General features: G+C 39.8%; 2 protein-coding genes across 5 annotated transcripts in view; both read right to left on the bottom strand.

Annotated features, from left to right (window-relative positions):
• Positions 1 to 18,825, bottom strand: part of slc5a6a (solute carrier family 5 member 6a) — a 558,624-nt gene that overhangs the window by 466,046 nt on the left and 73,753 nt on the right. The window lies entirely within an intron of this gene.
• cd2ap (CD2-associated protein) overlaps positions 1 to 18,825 on the bottom strand; it is a 52,737-nt gene that overhangs the window by 22,403 nt on the left and 11,509 nt on the right. For all 4 annotated transcript variants that reach the window (XM_018703408.2, XM_018703410.2, XM_018703406.1 and 1 more), the window contains exons 2-11: positions 18,594 to 18,751; positions 12,538 to 12,715; positions 10,661 to 10,761; positions 9,951 to 10,077; positions 8,998 to 9,176; positions 6,773 to 6,860; positions 6,145 to 6,239; positions 5,359 to 5,457; positions 4,277 to 4,330; positions 145 to 181 (exon numbers count right to left, since the gene is read on the bottom strand). In XM_018703408.2, the coding sequence (XP_018558924.1) occupies positions 145 to 181; positions 4,277 to 4,330; positions 5,359 to 5,457; positions 6,145 to 6,239; positions 6,773 to 6,860; positions 8,998 to 9,176; positions 9,951 to 10,077; positions 10,661 to 10,761; positions 12,538 to 12,715; positions 18,594 to 18,751 (1,116 nt within the window). The remainder of the gene's footprint in view (positions 1 to 144; positions 182 to 4,276; positions 4,331 to 5,358; positions 5,458 to 6,144; positions 6,240 to 6,772; positions 6,861 to 8,997; positions 9,177 to 9,950; positions 10,078 to 10,660; positions 10,762 to 12,537; positions 12,716 to 18,593; positions 18,752 to 18,825) is intronic.

Raw genomic sequence — 18,825 nt, 5'->3', positions numbered from 1 at the left:
TCTCTGCATATCACAGTAAATATAAAATAAAAGTGTGTTTCTTATGGAGAAACACCGCATGACTCATCAAATAGCACCCTTCTCTCACACTTACCACTGAGCTGACAGCATTTAATGAGGTGGAGGCTGTAAAATGTTCCTTACCTATGATTTTTGATGGCGGAGGCGGCTTCTTTGGTTTCTAAGAGGAGGAGAAAAGAAAAAAAAATAGGTCAGAATGATATCAAAGTGGATGGTGACTCATAAACTCACACTGACATCTATTATCTCAAATACAGAAACCCCAACCTGAAGGGAAGGAGAAACAGACAAGAAGTTAGGTTTGGTCTAAACAAGGGCAATCTAATAATATCCAAGATTAAGGCCAAGAACTCAGACCTTGAGGGAGAACTAATCTAGTCATTTCATATATAAACCCTGGGCAACTAGAAAACAATATATAAAGATCTTATCACTCTACTATCTCACTTTAAGACAGACAAAACCATTTTAGATCACATAATAATTCACTGAACAACAACCAGAATTTTGCTAATTCAATATAAACATGTCATGTCAGGCAATACACATTAATATAAAAACCAACATGCCTATGTCCTGATACACCACTGCATTTTTTTCAAATAGCATTGCTATTTGATCTGTGTGAATCTGATCTGTGCCTAATTACAACTTATCTCTCTTTCGTATCATTTATAGGGGATTTCAACAGTCAGACTGCACAGCAACAGCAACTGACTTTAAGAACAGACTCTAACTTAAACAAAGTTCAGATTATTGAGAAGGCTGTTTTTCAACAGCTGATAGCCCTTTTCCACCCTAAACAGTCAGGATTTTGATCACACCAGAGACTGATCGCACTAAGACCACCCTAAGCTACCAGTGCAACTGATGACAGAAAGCAACAACATTTTATCATAATCACGCAACAGAACACACAGATTTATTTTACAGTATGACTGGGTGACTACTGGTCCCATACAAGCACTAAATAAGTGCACTGAACAAATCAGTGATTGGATGTACCAAAATGTCCTCCAGTTAAACAGAGATCAAATGAATTTGAATAAATGAAAATTAATGTTTTGGAGCCAAATAAGAACAATTAAGTGTCTGTGCTCAGGCCTATGACTTTTGTGTTTGCCACTGACTTTATTTAGTTAGATTTGGAACTGGTTTTTTGCATGTCACAGTGCACTATAATTGTACTGTAATTTCATTCTTCTGGTTTTTTTTTTTTTGTTTTGTTTTCAGTTTTACTCTATTTTCACTTATTTCTCCCAGTTTGTTTTACTCTTTTCTTTTAAATCTCACTTATGTGGCTTTTTTATGTTACCTTATATTTCTTTAATGCCTTTTATGTCTCATGCAAAGCACTTTGGATTGCCTTGTTGTGCAAATAAATATCCTTTCTTTATGGTCAAGTTCTGTTAATACTTTCAATATGATTGGTCAGACCGTGTGATGTGCATGAGCACTGTTGAAAGAAACTGAGCACACAAAACCTGTAGTGTTAAGCTTTTAGGCCTTAAAAGCAGAGTGGTGTGGTGGGAGGGGGGGCTGAGTGGGGCAAGTGTCAATGGAAACCCAGCACTGCAATTCTGTTCTGACAGAGTGCATTTTGCACTGTGCAACATGTGTCTGCTCACAGCAGGAAGGCAGTGCTGGATGCCACTCTGAATGCGACAGACATAGTTTTCAACTTAACAGACATGCACTGTCAAAGTATGATTATGCAAGTCAGATCAATTGTAGTTGCCATGATCCAACATATGGCAAAAGCCCCAGTGTTGCAAAATGACACAAACTTCTGTACTCATGTGAGATCATAGTATTGAATGCAGCCTGGAAAATGACGACATCAGGACACACACCATTCACCAAGTTCAAGTAACATCACTGAACTCATTCAGGACTGTCAGTTTCCAATCATCTACTCACATCCTAATCACACCTAGTTTCCAGGGTAACAGCTGTATGACATGTATGTTATACGTAAGTGATGCTTCAGGCTGTACTTTTGTCCAAGGTTAACCTGTGGCTGTGATGATATCAATCATGGTTGTTCATGTAACTGTGTTGATTACATTTCGTAACAATGCAACTAGAGGCAAGAACAGTTCAGCATCATTCCTAGATCATAAACAGGACTATTATGGGAGATGGCAGCTAATGTATCAGTGGAAAGGTTTACAAAGACTTGTTTAATTTCCAGGTTGGCAATTGTGATGAAATCTAAAATTAATGCAATGTGAATGTAAAAACTAAATGCATAGCCAATCAAGTAAGCAGTAAAATTAGAAATATCTAGCCAAAAATGTTTTTGTTTCTGTACTTACAGAGAAATAAACGCCACTCAAACAAATGTTACCAGTTAGCATTATCTTAAAGATTTTACATGACATAATGAAGATTTTTCTCAGACTGAAAAGTGTGTGTAGGTGTGGTTACAGGTTTTACAGTATATAATTGGGCTAGTGGTGATGAAGGATTGTTCAAGGAAGCTGAGCAGCTTGGAAAATAAATTACTGCAGCTCAGTCTGAACTTTTGTTGGTAATGGAACAGACTCTGCTATGTGATGTCAGCACAGTCTAATCTGTATACATGCTGCTTTCCATACAATACATATATTACCATGTTGGCAGGTTCCTTTCATCCAAGACTATTCTATTCAAGTGAAACGTGAGTGTCATTTTAAATAACCGTAACAGCACAGATAACAGACATGAAAATCTTTAAAGACATATACAACATTTGCCCTGATTTAAAAAGATTACTGAGCTACAAACTGGTTTAGTGAAGTTTAAAATAATCCCCTTGAAGTGAATATATTTGTCAAATCACAGAGAATTGCATCATTATTTGTATTTTTTCTGAGGAACGACCCCTCGCTTTAATTGTGTCCTAACTCAGAATTTTGGCTGACATGATGCCCTTGGTTAGTTCATTATGTTCTAAAGTGAACACGTGTTGTTTGCAGCACAAACAAGATTTGACCAACTCCATTAGAAGGTAAACAAAGAGGTGGATTCACACCATGTCATGTACCAGTTTTTTTACTTATGAAAATTCAGTGGTTTTACTATTAAAAGGTACAAACACGTCTCAGAGTCTGGTCACTTCCATGCAACAGAAATCACATTGTTTTGCTTCTGATTTAAATGAGCAAATATTAGATGAGCTACATTAGAGGAGAAAATTGAATCTAAGCCTCTGATGTAATTTCAGCATAAAGAGTTGCAATAAATACCTCAGTTTAAGCATTTCTTCCTATAGACTAACGTGAGACTGCTATTTTTGACATTTAATGACTTGGACATCATCATCTTCAGTCATATCATTCTAATCTCTTTCCACCGACTCTGTGGGCTGAATAATCAGCAGTGATGGGCTGACTGCTGCCGAGAGCCATTAAATAAGCATTTACAATCCAATCAAATTATATAACGCCTGCGGGTGTGACACACAGTCACATTCACCAGAACGCGCTTTCCTCCCCAATTAAATATCATCCTGCCGAAGGGGTAAACTTCTGTTTCTATACAGTCACACCTCTATAAACAAACACTTTCAATTATCAGAGAAATATGTTGTAAATAGAAAGGTCTCACTGAATCAGATCAGTGTGAACTATCACAGCTTGAATAACTGAATTCTAATAAGCATTAAATAACACTAAACTGAGTGCCTTGAGAACTAATGAATGAAATTAACCTGTGTATACTTGAGATCTCTTATCAATGTACTCAACTGTGTGTGTGTGTCTACAGAATGTCTTAATTGCCAAACATGGAAAATCACCATATAAGAGCATGACAACCAGGCCTTATTTTCCTACATTTCTGGCTGTAAGAACATGAGGAAAAAAAAAAAAAAAAAATATATATATATATATATATGCTGCAATGTCATCAAAATATGTCCACTGAAGTGCTTGTGTTTTTTGCCACTGACTGCCATTGACACTGATTGTTATTGTAAGTGTTTGACAACATTATGGATAGGATCCCCACAGACAGACCTTTTAATTAAGCATAAACAGCCATTTTACGCACTGCAGTTGTTAACTACTACTGCACGGACTGGTTATTGAGTGACAACAGCACACACAAACTAACTGATTCACTGAGCCTCATCCATTACTACAACAGAGGATAGCCACAGAGCTCCCTCCAGTATCACGGCACTGATGAAAGTGTGTAATCAAAATGTGCTCCACAGCAGAAACACTAACATCCTACTGGTCATCTTTCATTAGGGGCACTGGTAGCTTACCTCCTCTGACTCTGGCTTCGGTGATGACTTCACTGACCCTCTTGACGTGGAAGACTGAAAAATTAGCGGACACAAAACATAATCACGTACATTATCTACGAAGTACCTCAAATAACCTTCTTTAATAGCACATCAAAGGGCTTTAATGTCTCATATGAACATGAAATCAGTCAGACTCAGCCCTCAAACAGGACAACACACTCCCATAGTCAGTTCAAACACTATTAACACCACTTGAAAACCATCTTCAAAAGCTGCTTCACTGATCATTAAATCAGCCTAGGAAAGACTACCAATAAGCTCTTTACCCTAAAAGGCATCTGGCTGATTATCAAAAGGTCTTATTATCCATGTGGAAAAGCCTTCATAAGAAATCAAACAGGATTTCTGCATTTGTTATGTGGAAAACTTAAGCTGTGCTTACTGCTCCATAATATTAATTAGATGATGTAAGGTACAGTATGCCATATGTCAGGAGTTGAGATAAAATGAGCAGTTTGATTAGATCATTCTCTCATCTCCCACTGTGAAGTACTTTTTTTTTGTTTTCTTTCACCTCTCTGGGAAAGTATTATTTATCTGTTACAGTGAATCCCCACCCACATATATTACATATTTTCTAGCTCACCCCCACTTTAACATTTGCCAGTACATTTCATGAACTTAGATTTTAAAATGAATTTAAGCTTTTTAACTGATAAAAAGTGAAAAAAAAAATGCATTCATCATTAAAAGAATAAAAAATAATCTATACATGTATGCGCCTGGTTTTATCCCTTACCAAGAATACACCAAACAACATTTTTAAGACTTCTACATAAAACTTTTTGGATTTTCATACCAGCACAAGGCCCCAATATCACAGTTACAAACACGACTACAGCTACGTAACATATCCATATTCACAGAATATTTAAAGATCCCCTCTACACACATTCTAAATAATAGAAAAATACTGTGAGTAATAGATAACTCTCCACTGAGAAATCTAATCTAATCTTTATGTGCATGTCCTGTGAGTCAGATGTTTCAACACCACACTTAGCTGCCAGTAGGTGATTTGATTCCTGCCCTGATCTTACCTCTTTCTCTGCTTCAGAAATCAAGGACACAAAGTTGTCAGGAAAAACCCCTTCTTTGCCACCAATCTCTCCTCGCCACCAGCCAGGCTCTCCTGTGTCCTGTTGGAGAAACAATGAAAAAAGTTTTGATGGTGACAACACATTAGTTATAAATTTGTCACCTTTGCTTTGTCTAATATGCCTGTTATTTTTTTGTTTTTCAACAAGAAGCAGATGTAGAAAAAAGAAAAAACTCCACCGCCACAGTACAGTAAACAAAATAACCCTGACTGAGAGACATACACCTGTTCCAAACAAAAACTTTCAACTTGTAGTCATTTTACAAGCATTTCTATATTGTCTCCACTAGATGGTGCCAGCTTTCTAAAAAACAAGCAGAGAAATGAGGGAATTAACGTTGTACCCCTGAGTCATCATACCTCTGTGACAAGTCAGAGGCTGCTGAGCTGAGCCAGCCATTTTTTTTATGGATGTTTCACTTGTAAATTCCAGTAATAATTCCTCTTTTTATTGCCCATTAAAATATATAATATTGAATTACTCAGTAATTAAGTCTATTTAATAGATTAATGCATTAATACATACATACAAAAAATTTGATGACTGCCACTAGTAATATTAAGAGCAATAATAACTCTCTCAATCTTCTCTGGTTCACGTTTAGTGGTGACCCAGAGGAGAGTAATTTTGTTTACTGAACTTTTGTACTGTTCCCAAGTAAGCCCAGATGTTTTGTTTTCTCATTTAATTTTCACCAAGTTGATGCATAAAGGACGGGAAGATTACCTTGCTCAGGATGTGGATGATATCGCCCTCTTTCAGGCTCAGCTCGTCCTCATTTGTGGCCTCAAAAGAAAACGTGACCTTACAGTACTCCTTAGCTGAGGAAAGCAAAATATTGGTATCTGTTATAGTAGATAGTTAGAATACATGAGATACTTAGGTGCAAAAGCACCTGAGGAAAACATCTGCATATTACATGAAAATACAAAGCTATTTATTATTCGTGTTAATATAAGCACAGGACATACACAGACCAAAGATCTTGGTTTATCTTAAAACTAGTATATCTGAAAGTCAGCATATTTCTAAAGGAGTGTAAACATCCTATTTTATCTCCTAAACATCCAGTACATACAACACAAAGCTTGATATTTAATTACAAATAATAAATGACTGGCTTTTACATTGGGTTTTCAGTATTTGCAAGATATTTTTCCTCATATCCACACTTAACAGTGGAGCTGTAACTAATGACAGATGTAAATAGTGCTAGCAAAGCTAACACACCAGCTTCAAGCAAGTAAACGCTAACAGTAATAAACAATAACAATCACAGTGACAATCTGGTGAAACTGAATACACTTTCCACACCTCAAAGAATCCTTTTTCCAGAACTTTTTTAGTCTTTTACCTTTGGGTTTGCTGTCTCCGTCTGCTCTCTGTGAGTCTGTCATGTTGGGATGGGCGGGCTTTGCAGCAGATGGTAATGATGGGACTGGCTAAAATGAAGCAAACCATACATATGGAAATGATTTATTGGATATGAGTGGATATGTGGCTTCATGTAGGAGTCCTCTTTGAGACGGCTTGAGGCAGAGCTGAATGAGCTGAATCATCTGATCAAGACTGTGTGTTATTAAGTATAAGTAATGCTGTTAATTGAAAGAATAATTACTCAAACAAAAGGAAGAAAATGGAAGGAAAGAAGCTAAAAATGAGAAGGAGCATGGTAGTACCATGTTGGGCTTAACTCGTTGAAAGTAGCAGACAGGTGCATAACACAACTTTTCTGTGTAGCAGAAAATGATCAAAAAAGGCAGAAATTGAAAATGATCACAACAAGGATGCTGTGTGTCCCTCATATTACTACTGCAGGGGGGAGGGGAGAGTGGTAAGTGGATTATGTGGCCCGGTCAAAGCCAAATGAAGACATCGGAGGCTGTGAAAAGGAGAGTGTGAGAGCATGCAGAGTGGTGGTATGTGAGGAGTGGAGGAGAGTGAAGGAGGAAGCCATGTGAGTGGTGAGCCAGAGTGTGGGGGCTGTTGGGAAGAGGAGAGAGAGGGGAAAAGAGGGGAGCGATTTCAGAACAGAGCTTAAGTGAGACTGCGTTTGTTATTTGTTGTATCAGTACACCACTGACCTACTCTCCCATGTATCTGGTATGTTAATGTCAAAGGGTAAATACATAAAGTAAAACTACAAATCCACAAGTCAACAGTTGATGACCCCACTCTTTTCTGCAGGATTTTCATTTCCAAAATCAGATTCATTGTTTCTACACTGAATAAAATGGTACCTGACAGCTTCAGTCTAAAGTGCTTTTCAGGTGAGGATGGTATTTTCCTAACTGAATTCTGTGTCATGTCCATGTGCTGATGGCAGGAAAAACAAGTGTATTCACAACAAACAGAAGCTTCACGTGAATCTGGGTATTTTCTCTCAGTGTACACAGTAAACAGCAGACCTCTCGAGCTCAATCTGTGTCAGGCTGACTCAGGAAACTTCCATCCATCATGACACACATCACATAGGTGTAGTTAAATAGTGTTATAGAGATTAAAGGGGGATGTTTACTTTGCCGCAATAGACTGTGAGAAGCCTAATTTTTTAAGATGCGCCTAAATATTTATCATAAATCTGAGCCTTGTTCTCGCAAATACAATCTTTTAACAGGAGCTTTTTGGTGCATGGAATCTCTCCATTTTCAGCCTACTGCTCAACTGTCAGTATTTCCAAAATTGTTTTAACAGCCATACTAGAAAACATACATCATTTTGCAGTGTTATGTATATACAGCGATGATCCTCAGGGACTACTTTCTTTGACATTGCTAATTAATTAATATTTTATCAGCTATGTAAATCTAGACATATCATATGCTTTTTCATGCTCAGCTTTCACAACATTTCTTGCATTATTCATTCATTTTCTTCTGCTTATTAGGGGTTGGGGTTACGGTGGGTCACAGGCTAAGCAGGGCATTCCAAACATCCCTTTTCCTTAGCATCATTTTCCAGCTCCTCCTGGAGGATTCCAACGCGTTCCCAGGCCAGATGAGATATATAATCCCTCCAGTGAGTTCTGGGTCTACCCCGATGTCTTCTCCAACTTGGACGTGCCCTGAAGACCTCCACAGGAAGGCGCCCAGGAGGCAACCAGATGCCCAAACCACCTCAATTGGCTCCTTTCGACGTGAAGGAGCAGTGGCTCTACTTTAATTTCCCTCCGGATGTCTGCGCTCCTCACCCTGCCTCTAAGGCTGAGCCCAAAGACCCTGCAGAGGAAACTAATTTCGGCCACCTGTATCCGCAATATTGTTTTCGGTCACTACCTAGATCTCGTGACCATAGGTGGGGGCTGGAATGTAGATTGATTGGTAAATTGATAGCTTTGCCCTCTGGCTCAGCTCCCTCTTCACCACAATGGTCTGGTACAGTGTCTGCATTACTGCTGATGCCGCACCAATCCGTCAATCTCTCACTCTATCGTACGCTCACTAATGAACAAGACCCCTAGATACTAATACTCCTTCACTTGGAGTAGCAACTCTCCCACCAGGAACAATCCACGGCTTACTGGCTGAGAACCATCCTTGCATTGTGTAACTGCATATTCTGAGTTTGCATCACACTTACTTTATCCTTCCTCTCCTCTGTTTCGGGGCTGGGCAGGCGGACCTTTAGCTTGACCGACCCTTGACTGAAAATATCTCCGAAGCCGACACCTCGGATCTTCTTGGGCTGAGCGATAACTCCGTTCCCTGAGGCAGGCGGAGGCGATGTGGGGGTGGTAGTGCTTTCCATTCCACTTCCATCTAGGGAGGATACAACAGAGTGAATAAATCCACGTGTATCACATTTTACTGCTTTCACTCCTGCTGCAATACCGCACAAGACAGGACACCTGATCTGTCTTGGAAGATTCACATTTTATTCACCATTCGGCCACCAGAGGATGCTACAACTGTGTTTGTGTGTAACCAGAGAGCTACAGTATGACATTCTTTATAATATGAATGATAAGATTAATTCATAAAAACTCAGTAGCAGTTCTTATGAATGATGTTAGATGTATCATGTTTAATTTAAAACTCATATTCATTAATTTAGCACATTCAAAAAGCAGTCATATAATACCTCACCTCCAGCTGTACAAAACCTAAAATGTGCGCACCACCCACACACACACACACACACACACAGAGAGAGTTTAAAGAGCTACTGTACCTCCCAGTCATATAACTAGCAGACAGAGGATTTAGCAGATTAAAGCTTGAGCCAACGTTCTTGTTTAGACTTGTTTCAATCACACCTGAACATCTCCACCAATAGATGTAATTCTACAGACACTGACTATTAATGGCCTTAAAGCAAAAACAACAAGAAAAACTGGTGCATTAACAGTTCCTCATAACTGAAGAACAAGAAAAACATCCTCTTTACTGAGCTGCAGCAAATGCACCTTGAGCTTTGTTTTGTTATCACAAATAAAGTAAACATAAAATTCCAGTATTCCCTCTGTAGTGTTGAGCTGAGCTGCACCCTCCACATTAATGAAGTTCTGTTTGTTTTTCAGTCTCTGTCTTTACCAGTCTCATCTGCCGTGGTCTCGTTGGACTCTCCGTCCTCTGTCATGGTGTCCAGCTCTTTAACGAAGTTGGAGGGGAACAGTCCTGACTTGCCGTTTGAGTTTCCACTCCACCAGCCCTCTTCAACCTGCAAAGAGAAAAGATGGAGTAATATGTCTGCCACAGTAATGGATTTTTTTCGCCCCACTAATTCTCAGACCTTAAAATCTGGTGTTTCTGAGGTCCTTCACTTCTCTGGTCAATAGTCATACAAATTCAAATTCCACTGGGGTCCCTCATGCCCAACATTAATAGGAAGACACTATGGATAATGCCTCTAGCCCATTACATGACTCTGATAAGGCATAATCACACTGTGCCACATGTGTGAATACATGAATACATTTTCTACAGTAACATATTACTGCTTGCTACAGCACATGTGCTCCGAGTGCTCTCTACTGCTCACATATCTCACTTGTTCTGACTTGCCACCACCACAGACAACCAGTTTAACTGTCAGGATATCACCAGTGGGTAAAAACATAACATATATGCAGCATTATTGTTTGGCCCTAACACTAAAAGGTCAGCAATTAGGCAAAGCCAGTGTAGATACGACATGAATTTTCATTCTCGTTTGCTTTTCAAAAGGACACAGTTATAGCATGAGGGGTCTGATTAGATCTCTTGGACATTAATGACTACATAGTCATTGATGATAAAATTACCTCTTCAATGATGTCAACGATGTCACCGATTTTCAGCTCTAGTTCATCTTCGTTCTGCGGCTGATAATCAAACAGAGCTTTGCACTGTCTCTTCTTAGGCTCTGTGGAAACAAATGCAATCCAAGAAACACCAGTTAGTCAACCAACCTGCTGTGTGCTCTCATGTGCACATGTTGCGCCAGTCTACTGTTTTTGTTTTAAATTGCATAGAGGCAGCCTGGCTCAGTGTATGCGCCTCCTCTAGAATGTCAAAGGTGGGCGGTATGAAAACTGGGACAGGTGACGAGCAGTCAAGATGCAAATCCAGGAAGTGGCAGGGCGTTCAAGAGCCCCACCCCACAAGTAACTGTGAGGTTGATCTGCAAGGTGATCCTTTGGCAGGCAGGAGACACACCCTGCTGAACAAGCACGGCTACCAATAGAGACTTTAAAACCAAAGAAGAAGTGGTGTAGACTTGGACGTGTACAGTGCAGCATCAGTCTGAGTTAAGACAATAAAAATACACGTTCAGTACTAAAAGATTATTATTTTGACCTGAGGACTTCAGGGTTAAATACCAGTTTGATGAATTTTTGCCTCTGTTCCTATATTCAAACAGAGCATTGATCATGTCTGATGACTGTGCAGAGTGGAGAGCAGACAGTACAGTTACCACCATAAATTGTCAGCAATCATCTTTCAATCATTCTATAGTTATCATCAGTTATTTTAATGTAAGTATTACACTGTCAACAGGTGTGAAGATGGGAGCAAGTGTCTGCCTGTGTGTTAGCCCTGTTTCAGAGCGTTTGTATATCACTGTGAAGTGGTGACACAAACGCAGCAGAAATCACCATTAGCAGACTTTAACAGTGCTGTTGTGTTTACAGGTGAATATTTCCCTGAAGTTGAGCTCTGTACTTGTACATATTCAATGAGCACAGCATTGTGTAAGAAGAAGTACCTTTGAACAAGACTGGATAAGGTGGAGGTATGCAACACATACAGTATATATGTGTATATATGCATGAAAGCATACATGAGCTAACAACCAGGAAGCAGATACTGGTGAAATACTACTTGCAAAAAAGTGTTTACTTTGTTTTAACTTGCCAAACGCCACACGATTTGGGATTTTGCAGCAGAAATGTAAGGTCAGTTTATGTCTCGTGACGCTTTCATGTTCAACAGTTCAGTCAGTCTGACCTGTCCAATCACAGGTAAGGGTGTCAAGACAAACGATACTTGAAGTATTCTGAAAACGTGATTTCTTTACTGTATCACAGGCACTGACGGTACCTTAGATAACACATAATAAAACTATGTTGTAGTCTGACGTCAAACACGAAGGACAGAAAAAGGAGGGGGGCAGACACTGCAACAATAACAACACAAACAAGTCTGCAGATCATCAGGGACAACTTATAGACAGGTCAAAAAGCCACTATGCAAAAAGGAGGGTCTGTGCACAGAATACAGGGTGAATGAGTTTCGGTTGTTAACTTGAACATGTTCTCAAAATGTTCACATTCTGACATGTTACCGTTATTGTTTGCAATTTGCGTTATTGTTTCTAATTGCAACAACAGCTGGCATATATTGTAGCAGCGCTTCACACGTAAATGTTCCCAAAGATGAACATCATCTTGTTTAGGCCATCGTAGCAATAGCTCGTAACGTTAGCTGGGTGCTCATAAAGTCAGTAAGTCACCATCATTAGAGTCATTCTATCAATATTTACACAGCACTGGTCTGCCACCATGTCAGTCAATTCAAACTACTATTTGTATGGAGGGGTGTTTGCATATGTGCATGTAAGGTACCAAATGTGGCATTGAGAAGCATGGAATTTCAATGGTATTGTTACTGACACACACACTGAACTACAGCATCTTACTCTTTGAAGCTGCTGGTGGCTGAGGCAGGAAGCCACCAGTCGGGATCCCGATAGTGCTCATCCTCTGAACCAGATTGGCCACGTTTCCTGCGCTCTTCTCTCTCCTTGTAGGCTGAGAGGCCTCCTCTTTTGGCTCATTCTTTGCTTCCTTGACCTCTTTGGATTCCTTCTTCAACTCCTAAGAACACACACAACACACACATCAAGTGGGGAGCATTTTTCTTTCACTCAGTCTCTAAGACAGCATACTCTAGTGTCACTGCTATCAAAAGATGACTCTAAGTACAAGATGTCAAATAACATATTTCTTGTGTGGTTTCAATTCTTAATTCCATTCCAAATATACACATATACTGAATGCACTCCTCATACTCCTTATACAATATGTTTTCCAATACCAATGACATTCTTGACATGATCCATTAGGGTTGGGTCAATGTAAAAAATTTCAAACCAGTTTGATGTTAAGTTAAACAGTAGACCGAACAGGTGTACCGAATTTTACCACTTGTTGTGCACAAGTTGCACTTGACTCAGCAGACACTCGAGTGGAATATAATGAGACTGAGAGATCCCATGAATGACAGGGTAGTGACTCCAGCAATGGAGGTATGATATTTTTACAAGTGGGCATGCAAATTAGATGTCAGTATTGCAGTAATGCAGTAATGCAGTGTTTACACTTTGCCTCATCAGCGTTTTTTTTAGCCCACCTCTTTCTTCATCTTCAAGTCAGAAATGTTGCCATATTGGCACAGTTTTAGTTTTCTTTGAGACTGAAAAAAATCAGTCATGTCTCCTCTTGTTCTCCTTCATGTTGCTCTGTTAGTCTGTTTATTAACAAAAATAGGCTACTTTTTAATTTGCCAGAACCTGTCATAATGACAACTGTTGGTTCAGCCAGCTTGCATAAAATTAAGCTGTTTAAGCACCCACAACTAACTGAGCCAGCAAATCCACCCAACTCAGCAAGACATTTGATACAATTTGCATAAAACACATAAAAATTTGCAGGTGGGCATGCAAATTAATTTTGAATCTATGAATGTATTTTATTTCACAAACACTGTTTTTATTTTATAGACTACATTCTTGCAGACAAATGAAACATTGTAATTTTTACTACTGGTCTCCACAGGTAATGTTCCCAGTAACAGTTCTGTCACTACGGTGATCATGGTGCCTTAAAATGATAGTTTTAACATTTCTCTTCCACTGGTGAATTTATTATTGTTTGTTTGACAGAAGACAAAGGTTAAAAGCTGTCTTAATGTTTTGTTTTCAGCTTGTTTCAGGTGTTGGTAGTTTGACTCATGCCCTGACCACTGATCATAACCATAATTTTCTAACCTCAAACTACAATCCTGATTTCACCCATTAAGGAAGAGAGGACATGCATTCTGTGCCAGTAGATTGTAACTGGATGCAAAATCCAGACATCTCAAATCTACATACAAGAGCTAAAGTGCAAATCGAACAGGTGGCAAGTACAATCTACAAGGGATCATCAAGACGTTTGTCAGATGGAAAAGGGAAACGTAAAAGAAGGTGTAGCATTTTCAGAGAACACAAGGGGAAGTGAAATGTGTAACAACCAGTGTTCTGGTGAGCTACAGACACACAAAATGTACCAGAACTATGGCAACCAGCATCAGTGCTCAATGCAGCATTGTACTAGTCACAGCCCACTCACGCTAAATCTAGCTATTGCTAATGATTCCAAACGCGTCACACGGTCAGGCTGTAAAAACAACTGCTACATTCTCTCAGCCTGGGGAACTCCCTGACAACAGCACAAAGTCCACATCACACCTTCACTAAACACGGCCAGGATAATATATAGCAGGTATAGACGTGTATGGATGCAAATGGATGGCTGCACACAATCATGCTGCTATCCATTTTTGATACCCTCTTATCCTGTGCTCAGCCACAGGGGACTGGGGCCTAAAAGCAGAGTACACAGAGTACACAATGGCCCAACCGCTAACACAAGGCTGAACAGACATGTGGCAGACTACCACATTCACACTTCAAACATCTACAGTTAACTTGAGAGTTGTTTTATTTTTTTAGCACGCTGATGCCTTAACCACTCATCTACTGTGGCCCCACTGAATGTGTATGTGTGACATTGATGACATAGCCAATTTGCAGGTTATACAGTGAATGTAAAACTAATATGTGGGGGTCATTGTGTCTTGGGCTCTCTTCATACCTGAAATTAATATGCGTGGGTGATCCAATCACAAGTGGACAGCTCCAAGTACAAGTGTGAATGTGCACACAAGACATGTGGAGATCCATTTGCTCAGACCACATCTGGAGGTGGTCTGGGCCTCATATGGTCACATTCTTCTAGAAGTGTGTGTGCAAATGTCTTTGTGTGTCTGCCGCACTGAGGGACAACCTACTCAATTGATGTCCTCTGCGTAAGTCTAAGTACATACTAGGGCTGCACAATTAATCATATTAAAATCGCGATCTTGATTCAGAGCTCTATGCGATCTCATTTCTAAATGACAACAATTCTGCTGCATTTTCATCAGGGACGTGAGGGGATTCAAAGCAGCAGAAACTCAAATAAACCCGGTGAGAGCGAATGAGTGACAGCAGCTAATGACAGTGTGAGGCGAGACGTTGTGTTAGGGCAAATAAAAACGGCTAAATAAATCCAGAAGAAAACCCAGCTAATGGCACTCGTGCTCGTGATGAAAAACGATTAGCTAGTTAATTCTACCATTTTAATTCTACCAACTTGTCCACTGACATTCTGTGAGTCAGATCAGGGTACTCCTGATTAATGTATCGAACAGTCAACATTTAGCAGGCAGCCTTACAAAGTTTATTACTGGATCAACTACCACTTAGACAAACATTCAATTCAATTCAATTCAATTTGATTTATATAGCGCCAAATCACAACAGAAGTTATCTCAAGGCACTTTTCATATAGAGCGGGTCTAGGCTGTACTCTTTAAGATATGGCCTGTCCTATATCAGGCACCATTATATTTTCTGCTCTGCTTCCTTGTGTATCGGGTAAATTAGTACAAAAAAACATGTTGAAAAAAAATTGTGAGAGAGAATCGTGATCTCAATTCTCAACAAAAAAAAACTCATTTTTTCCAGAATCATGCAGCCCTAGTACTCATTCGTACTTATTCAGTTGGTTCTCAAATTGTGTAAGTTTCCTTGCAAAAAGCATAGAGATATATTAGTTATTAAATATATTAGTTTGACAAGTACAGACAGTAGGTCAGCTTTTCATTTCTAGCAGCCTAGGCATGGGAAGTATATTTCTGCCTTGCGCCAGTAAAAAAAACAACAACACTTTTGGTCTTTGAAAACAAACATGACGTAAGTATTTAGTTGCATAGGGAGCAGGGAAGTGAGATCCAAAGAAGTCACTCAAGATGCATTCTAGGTGTGAAATGACGTACTCTGAACTGTCCACTTGTGAGTGGACCACCCAAGATGCATGTTAATGCCATTTATGGTTCAGTGTAGACTGAAGTCAAAAGGTGACCGAGCCTTTCTTGTCAGTATCTCATTTGTAAACCTCAAAATGAACTCAGTCATTTCCAGCAGTAGCTATTAAATGTGTGTGAGTGGGAATGTGTTGCTGAACAATGATCCAGTTCACCATCACTTCCTGGTTCACACATGCTGACTTTGCAATTTCATTGGAGAGGAAGTCCGGCTGGGTGTGCGTGTGTGTCAGCGACAGAGACAGATGAATTTAACAGCTTCAGAATGCCGATCCACAGTTCTGCTTCAGTCAGAAAACAGAAAAGTGAAGAGCCAAGTGTTAGCAGATGATAAAAAAACACACAAGAGTTACTTCCCCCTTCTTGGGTATCTGTGTGTAGTTCACTGATGGTTCTGAAGAGTGTGAGTGGGTCTCTGCTGAGAGCTTAAAAAGTGTCACCAAACATCACCACATATATACACACAGACACACAAACTGTTCCACTCACTATTGTCACACATCCAGGGTGTTAACTAAACTGCACATTGAGGATATAAATATATGCGTATCATCTCTTCTTCCAGCACACACATCTAACAAAGAAGCTTTCTCTGTTTGTTTTTGCGTTCTTTTGTTTTCTGTGACATGTTTGACAATGTTCTGGTTGAGACAAAGAGCTTAACTAACACAACAGCTCAATTAACTTCTAAGAAACACCAGGCTCTCTGCTGCAGAGGTGAAATGAATAGCTGTGTCGCACATTACAGCACATTTGAGTTGGTAGATATGTATTCTCTCAACAGCTCTGACCTTAGTACTCAAACTGGAAGATCTCCACGGCAACACAAGTATCAACTTGGCAGTTTTATAGTTTCATAATCACCATGAGTGGATCTGTCAGTGGGCAATGACCCCTATAATGATCTCATGGAATGAGAACCCACTTTTATCACCAACAGGGGAGGTAAATAAAGGGGAAGGGATTGAACTGCATTATTAAAAAGGTAGCCTTAATTAGGGTTGGATATTGAACTTCAATACTTATTTGATAGAGCTAGATCAATGACTGTATCTAAAGATAGGCAATACATCTCCACTTCCTCCCACTCAGAGTTTACTTTAGCTGTCACATGTCGGTTTTTGGCTCGTATCATGCCAAAATGTCCAATGGAAAATATACCAAATTAATAGTCTGTTGTGTGATGTATAAAATCTGTTGACAACTGAAAGGATTACTTATTTTGGAACCTTCCCACATAAATGATTGATAGGGAGAACATCTTTTGAATAGGTGCATTATTGATCAGAAACAGCGTACCTAGCAATCACTACCAGACTCCACTGACAAAACATCATCAGTCATTTCACTGCAGCAGAACACAGGAGTTGCTGGAATACTGCTGCCTCCAGTGGTGCTGACTATTGCTGGAGCAGTAGCTCTGACACACAGCTCATAGAGACAGTTCAGCACCTGATTGCTGCGATTTCCGTGAAAAAGTGGATTCCTCTAAGCCACAACTCAGTAAGATCTCAATAAACGGACATAAAATACTTCAAGATTCAGTGTGACTTGTACCTCCTGAGTATATCATTTTCTCTAATTATCTCTAATGTCCAGTGTCTTTAAATCTGCTTAGAAGTCAGAGAAAAAGTGCTGCCCCTTGTAAAATCTGCCTGAGAGCAATCACGCTTTAAACTCTTATTTCCCAATTCTGATAAGGAAATTAATAAAAGGGTTTCAGGTGCTGAAATTCCTGAAAGCTGGTACAGAAAAAAATAGACAAAACAAACAAAATCACTCACTGTACTCTTCCAATGTGGCATATACACAGTCAGATAAGATCATACAGGCCCAAGATAAGCAGTGAAAAGGTTGTATACAGAGAGGAATACACACACACACCTTAAAACATTGTCATACGCCAGTTTGTGAACACAGACTCAAAATTCTCCCAAATCCCCATATACATGCCTCATATACTCAAACAAATATATCTTTATGGTAATCTTCCACTAAACTCAATCATTACAGTTATATTCCTTACCATCCCCAGCATGTTTCATGTCCCCTGATCCTTCAGCTACAACACCAATTACAAGAGAAGCAGGAAGAAGAAACACAACGTCTCAGATGACTGTAACATGGTCGGGAGCAAAGTTCAACAGCCAGCAGGCTCCTTAGAGGATTAACTATCAAAGCTCAGTGACTGGACCAGGTTGCTTAGCAGATTACCTATCTCACTACACAGGATTATAGGACGGGGAAAACAGGAGAGATGAGGGAGGGGAGAGAAGCGAAGAGAGGAGAAGCCGACAGCGCTGCAGTGACTCATTTCATGGGGCATTAGCTGTGTAAATATCCTCCACAGAAAAAGGAGATTTCACAGTAGAGCACTCAGGTGCCTCAAGTGCAAGCACAAAGTTATAACAAGAGCTGACTGACTTAACTCAACTCTCCTCAGATCCTGTGTACCCACTGGTTTACAACTTGGATTAATAGGGTGTGAACTAGCACCTGATTTACTCAACATTAGAGTCCTGTCACAGTACTGTAAGATGAACATAAACTGAATCTTCTTCTTACCTTCACAAAGTTGTCAGGGAAGAGCCCCCTTTTCCCATTGAGGTCTCCCTCCATCCAGCCATCCTCCTCTATATGCCGCACGTTCTTGATGATGTCGCCTAGTCGCAGGGTCAGCTCGTCATCATGGAGCGCTTCATACTCGTACTCCACCACGACCTCTGCGCAATACGGAGTGAAGGAAGAAATAGATGGAGAAAAGGAAAAGAGAGAAGAAGACAGGGGGGTGGGGGAA

The sequence above is a fragment of the Lates calcarifer genome, linkage group LG7_1, assembly GCF_001640805.2.
Source record: "Lates calcarifer isolate ASB-BC8 linkage group LG7_1, TLL_Latcal_v3, whole genome shotgun sequence".
In the NCBI taxonomy this organism is placed as follows: domain Eukaryota; kingdom Metazoa; phylum Chordata; class Actinopteri; family Centropomidae; genus Lates; species Lates calcarifer.
The sequence above is the reverse complement of the archived record's forward strand: the minus strand, read 5'-3'. Positions and strand labels throughout refer to the sequence as shown.